At 32.1% G+C, this 6,977-nt stretch overlaps 1 protein-coding gene across 1 annotated transcript; it reads left to right on the plus strand.

The window, feature by feature from the left end:
- Positions 1-2,677: 2,677 nt before the first annotated feature.
- LOC127728997 (uncharacterized) lies at positions 2,678-4,325 on the plus strand (the record flags this gene model as incomplete). Its single annotated transcript, XM_052236572.1, has 3 exons — positions 2,678-3,035; positions 3,171-3,425; positions 4,309-4,325. Coding segments are annotated over 3 exons (630 nt in total), but the record flags the coding sequence as incomplete, so codon positions are not given.
- Between the last annotated feature and the right edge of the window lie 2,652 nt (positions 4,326-6,977).

Below are 6,977 nucleotides of genomic sequence, written 5' to 3' on the forward strand. Positions count from 1 at the left end.
ATGGTTAGCGTAGAAGACTCCATTGCAGTCACAATGAAAACAATAAACAGCAAAAGGCCATAACGTAAATCTATCATACTTAAACAACTGATAAAAAAAACGTCAATGTTAGCTTAAACCAAGTAATATAATCTTCTGTTTTAGAGGTTTTTTTTTGTTTGATATATTTGAACTCTGACATCATGTGGAATATCACTTCACTCTCCTAGTTCAATTTTAATATCATTTCTTTGATAATTTTAGGCTTCATATTTTCGGCAATTTACTTCTTCCTAATTAAGAACCCGATTGTTATGGTTTGAGTAATTATAAAAGTAAGTTTGGTTTCGCCCCTTCTTGTATGCGACGGTTCCGAGATTACTACCTCGTCAGTGATTGTTTGCAAAATTATTTTTTTGACAAACCGTCTTAATAATGAGTTTATAAACATCTTTTTCGGGGACACAAAAACCTTTCACCCTTTTAGTTGAAGGTTGAAGGTTGAAATTACAAATGTTTCATGTTTAAAAATAAATTTTGGAATGGAGGCTCTCGGAAGAAATATCTGAGAATAACCAGTCACGGTAAATGTATAGGATGAAAGGTACATACAAATCGTACACCATTTAAAGTTTGGGAAAACTTTGAAAATGAAATGAAAGTCCATGATGCTTACGATAAAATGCACTGTTGTGCTTATATCACAATTCCCCGAGAGCCCCCTTTTTTGGGGAGTAACGATGTCCTAACGTATCTTCCATAACATACATATCTTATAACTTAAACTCAGGCTTGCAATCTTTCATTTGGGAACTATGTTAATAAACTGGACGGTTCTTTGCCTTAAAGGTACAAAAACTGATCAAAGATACCAGGCTTATAGTTATTCTCGCCAGATGCGCATTTCATTTGCATAACCTCATCAGTGGCGCTCGAATCAAAACAGCTGAAAGACCAAATCGAATACAAAGTTGTAGAGCATTAAATACCAAAATTTCAAAAAAGTTGCGACAAATACGGTATAATTTGGTATACCAGACACGTTAAACAATTTCCATAAATGAAGAAAATGCACAGCGGAATCTTTCAAAAATACGTTTGTTTGTTTCAGATTCTTTGTGGGAACTTGACCAAAAAGCATTACGTGTGTAAGTTTTGCAATGGCTAATATTAATAAAGTTCTGATGTACTTTACTTAGCAATTAAGCTTTTTCCCTTGTTTACGTGACATAAAATATATATGTCTGAAGCCGTCAAACTCAATTATAGACCCCTAAACATAAAATTGTCCATATTTTGAATTAGAGCAGGTAGATTTGTCTACTATTTTGATATAATTTGTCCGAAAAGTAGTAAACTACACAGTAAAAATTTTATTAAGAAAATGTAGGAAGGATATATCTCAATTTGCACTTATTGTCTTAAGAAATGCACTACAAAATAACTGAGTTCTCGTGCCTGATGAAAACACTATTGAAGTCTCACGGACCATTGAAGAATAGAAGATAAATCTCTTGACTATATTCTTTCTGAAGACTGCTTTTATCTGTAAACATTAATTTCTATTCTAATATAAAGCAAAAATTATTTCAGGATACCAAATGCAAATGTCTCAAGTTAGTAATACTAAATTTGCTTACAGTACAGAAGTAGACTATGTTGGAATATTTTATCTGCGACAAGATACTAAAAATGTAATGGACAGAACTGAATAGTAAAACTTATTTGAATACCCGTTTATTTATTTCTTTACAGTTAAAAGTTCAATATTACACATTAACGAGAGTCCATACACTTTCACGTCGCATTTTAAGATCCGTACAATATTAACATATTTTATCTAAATATTCATTATAGAAATACAATTTATTTAAAATATACATGTTTCTAATTTTTCATCGCTTTTTTTCAAAATTAATTAACAGGAACGGAGGATGCATTTGGCAATCACTAGCTTTCCAATATTCGAATCAAAGTATAAACTTAATTATAGATGTCACGTTGGACATTTCCACTTTTTGCTTGTCAAATAAGTTTATTTTTTTACTAAATGACTATCCTACTGAAACTATCCATCAAATCATGGTATGAACCTTTTACAAATATCGGACGCTTATCAGTATGCACACATAGAATGAATTTCATAACAGCGTGGACATGGAAATGTTATCGTGTTTATCACTGGTTGTCGATAAAGACTTCACACAATTACAGTATGTCAGGTGCCTCTCAATGGGGATATACGTTTTTTTTTTCTCTCTCGATTACTTGGTGATATCATCTATGAATATACGAATTTTTTCAAAAGAAACTTTTTGCTGTCAGTATATAAATTTATTCCAAACAAATTCTTATAAACTTTCATGCAAAAAAAATGATTTTATGAATGGAAATGTGTAAAATAGTAATTATGTATATCCCCATTGAAAGGCCCCTGGCATACTGTAATTGCGTGAAGTATTTGTTGTCGACAGCCAGTGACCGACACGATATCATTTAAATATCAGGTGTCCATGTTCATACTGTTATGAAATTCATTCTAAAATCAAACCAATACAATTTTTGATAGAATTCATTTAAATACTAGTACAATCCTCTTTCCGCAAACTACATATCAACGTGAAAATTTACTTAATTTTTTTTCAGGTTGTGTAGTTGTAGTAGTCTTATACATTTTTAGTATCAGTGGTAAAAATTTTGTAGACAACAATATCCGATTTATTTAAAAGGAGAACCTTCTGCAATCTTTGTTAATTCCTTTCCGAAAAACAATGGTGCATTGTGTCCTGTTTTTAAAGGAGGTTTCGGAAATCATATTTTCCAATTTGCTTATACGTTCGGAATAGCCAAGTCCAAAAATATGAATATCCTTGTAAATGAAAAAGTAAACGTTAGCATAGTTTTCAAACTGACTGTTGATGTGAGAAACGATTCAAGCGATTGTAACGGTTTTATGACACGCATCGAAAAATTTACAGCTAAATACGATGATAATCTTTTAAATTTTAATCCAGAAAAAAGTTTTAGAGTACAGAATGCCTTACAATCATGGAAATATTTCTTTCCTTTTTGAAAACAGCTTAGAGAGCAACTTACGTTTCGAAAAGAAATTTTGAAAATTGCAAATGAAAATATAGCAAAAATTCTCGATAAATTCGAAAATATTTTTAGCTTTAATATAACATTAGTAGGTTTACATATACGAAGAGGTGATATGGTTAATATGGGTGACAATAGTTTTAATGTTGCATCATTGGAATATCTCACAAGTGCTGTCAATTATTTCAAGGACAGATATCAAAATATCATATTTATTGTTGCATCAAATGGCATGTCTTGGGCACAAAGAAATATGCCTTCAAATATATCTGTAGAATTTATACAACACAGTGCTGTTGCCGACATGGTAACATTGGCAACTTGCAACCATACAATGGCATATTTTGGTATTAATATTGATTCACTCATAGGGTCTTTGCATCGGAAATACACACATGTGTTCTAAAACCATTTGTTGGCATGATACGGGTTATGTTCTTCTCATATATTTTATGATGGTATGATACTAAACCCGTAACGGGAGGGATTGTGCTTGATTTGCATATGATGAAGACATATTCTTTCAATCAGCTTAATTGAAGTCTGGAGCTGGCATGTCAGTAACTGCTAGTAGTCCTTTGTTAATTTATGTATCATTGTCATTTTGCTAAGTTTCTTTTGTTACCTCTTCTGACATCGGACTCGGACTACTTTTAAACAGAGTTTTACTGTGCGTATTGATGTGTGTTTGTTTATTTTACATTGACTAGAGATATAGGGGGAGGGTTGAGATCTCACAGAGTTTTACTGTGCGTATTGATGTGTGTTTGTTTATTTTACATTGACTAGAGATATAGGGGGAGGGTTGAGATCTCACAAAACATGTTTAACCTCGCCGCATTTTTGCGCCTGTCCCAAGTCAGGAGCCAGGATTTTGTTAGTCTTGTATGTTTTTTAATTTTAGTTCATTTATATGTTTTGGAGTTTAGTATGACGTCCTGAACTAGTACACATTTTTATTTAGGGGCCAGCTGAAGCCCGCCTCCGGGTGCGGGATTTTCTCGCTGTGTTGATGACCCATTGGTGGCCTTCGGCTGTTTTCTGCTCTTTGGTCGGGTTGTTGTTTCTTTGACATATTCCCCATTTCCATTCTCAATTTTAATCATGAGAGTTGGAAGCTTTGGTTGGTGGTCTGGATGGTTAGCTGGAGGGTGTCATACTTTAAATGGCCAGCCAAGCCAGGATCAGGATATGCGAAAAGAATCAACTACAAAGATTATTTTTATCCAGGATGGATTGGGTTGTAACATGTGTTCATTCATAATTAAATACATAGTTATGCCGTGTTTGACAAAATTCATGATATTTTATTGCATGAGAGCAACGCATGTGGCGCCGTATTATGCTCATCTTCTGATTCATTCATTTCGGAACTACTTTGAGCAAAAATGAAACCACATAATTGCAACAATTTAGCAAAACTATGTTTCCATGGATATTTATTTTTTTTAAGTATTCTGAAGAACAAGTTTTAGCGTTTTCTTTATAATATCTGTATTCCCATACAGCCATTGCATTACATCGGTATAGAGAAAAAAGCAAGGTAACGCATATTCTTTATGTTATTATTTGAGAAAAACACCATGAAAGCACGTCCTATTAAATATAAGAAAATTACATTACACGAACTTATAAAAGGTCGATAAAGTTAACATATTTTGGCATGTTATTAGAAAATTAATCAAGTTTTGAAATGAAACAGGACTACTTACATGTAATTTTATTTTATTTCCTGATGAACATGAATTAAAACCATCTATTTTTTTAAAATGTAAAATTTGTCTGAAACTGTCAGCTAAATAGCAAAACTTCATTTTCTAGAAAACAAACATGGTAATCTATTTTTTAGTGTAAGATTTTAGTATTAAAAGATATTAAGTATACTCAATCTTCAAAGGTTAAAACAGGAATAGCAAAATGGTGTTGATAGAAAGCATTCTGAACCGAAAATACATAGTGGCTTTTCAAACTTTATCTATATGATTTTTAGTTCTTAAGCAACTATATCCAGAGGATTTTTTTGTTTATACACCGTTTTGATTTAAAAGAAAACCCGACATGGTTAGAAAATACAAATAATTACACCATTACAAACACAGTTCCATTTTAATATTTTTGTCATGGTTAGAAAATACATAAAATAACACCATTACAAACTCAATCCAAATTTTATATTCTATTCTTAGAAATTTAAACGTCACAAAAAAAACGTCACTTTTTGTGGCATTCATACATTAGTGAGACGCACAGTTTATAATTATATTGTGGTGTCCTGGTATACTGTCGTTAATTCATGGGAGGTGTTTGTTGTTATTCTGTGGTTTACATGTTGTAATGTACTATAATATTATTCATTTATGTATTTCTCTGTGCTGAGTGTTTTTGCGTTTATTCGTACTGTATTCCTGTCACGACATGTTGTCATTTTAGCGGTATTTTTAACATTGCCATATAAGCGGTAGGTTTCAAATTGGCTAGCCATAAACCAAGTTCAACCCACCATTTTTTCTTAAAATGTCCCGTACCAATTCAGGAATATGGCAGTTGTTATCAAATAGTCCGTTTCTATGTAAATTATCGTTAGTTTTTGTTGCAAGTGAGTGTTTCTGTTGTTTTCCTCTTAAGTTGATGTGTTTCCCTCGGTTTTGGTTTGTGACCCGGATTTGTTTTCGCTTAATCGATTTATGACTATTGAAAAGCGGTATACTACTGTTGCCTTTATTTATCATTCTGTTCCTTCACACAGATTTAGAATATTTTTGCTTCAATTTTTTTCATTTTGGATACCTCTTAAACAGAGAATAACAACCATAGTAGCAACACACAATTTAGATCTGAGTTATGCTACTTTGTCCGACGAAAAAACTTTAAAAACTTACACCAAACAATAGCACATCCTTAATTAGGTTCCTGTTCGTTATTATCATATTCATGATTTTTTACTGACATATATTTCTACGGACAAAATATGTCGATAACAAATAAATGGTCTTGAAAATATATTTTCATGAAATTTCATTGATAATATTAATATATGTATAGAAATGAAGTGATAAAGAATTCAATTTTGCTTATTTATATGCAGTAAAGCGTGGTTAAAAGCACATCGAGAAACTGCCAAAACATTACTTCGGATGACCTCATCCTAGTAAAAAGGTAAGATATAATTTTCTATTGCAATTATATAATGCATTAAACATTAGAAGTGAATTGTGGTATAATCCAAACTAAATGAATTAAAGTTGTCTTTCTTCCTACCGAAAATCGATTAATAGGACTTACGAATAACATGGCAAACATTATCTAGCACGTGACAAAGAATTTCAGTAGCGCTCGAATCAAAACTGTTAGAACGTCCAATCAAATACGAAACTGAAGAGCACTGAAACCCTAAAATTTCTTTCTAAACGCTGTGCCAAATACAACTATAGTAATCTATGCCTTACGGTAGAAAACCTTAGTCTTCAATTTTTTTACATTCTATAAACAGTTAATTTTCAGAAATGATGTTTCTTGTCAACACTGAAAAGTGCTGACTACGGGACTGTTTCTCTCCGCATTTAATAGTTCTATATTCTTTCTTTTCCAATCCATGGCAAGATTGTAAGTACTTGTTATATATCTTATAAGTTCTGTAAGAGGTGTTGAACAATGAGACTTAAATACACACAAGTGACTTAGCTGTGGCGATAGCTGAAGCAGTTCGTTCTCGTCCTAGTCGGCAGAAGGAAATATTTCAATCTTCTTCAAGGTTATGACAAAGAATATTTATACTAGTACCATTGTCTATTTTTCTATTTCTATTTAAAACTAAAAAAAGATATCAAAAGCAAAGGAACAGTACTTCCTGTTCTTCCGTTTTGTCTACTTCCTTCTTAAAATTAACAGGAAAAGGTTTT

This window comes from Mytilus californianus, unplaced genomic scaffold, assembly GCF_021869535.1.
Source record: "Mytilus californianus isolate M0D057914Y unplaced genomic scaffold, xbMytCali1.0.p SCAF_2, whole genome shotgun sequence".
Lineage (NCBI taxonomy): Eukaryota > Metazoa > Mollusca > Bivalvia > Mytilida > Mytilidae > Mytilus > Mytilus californianus.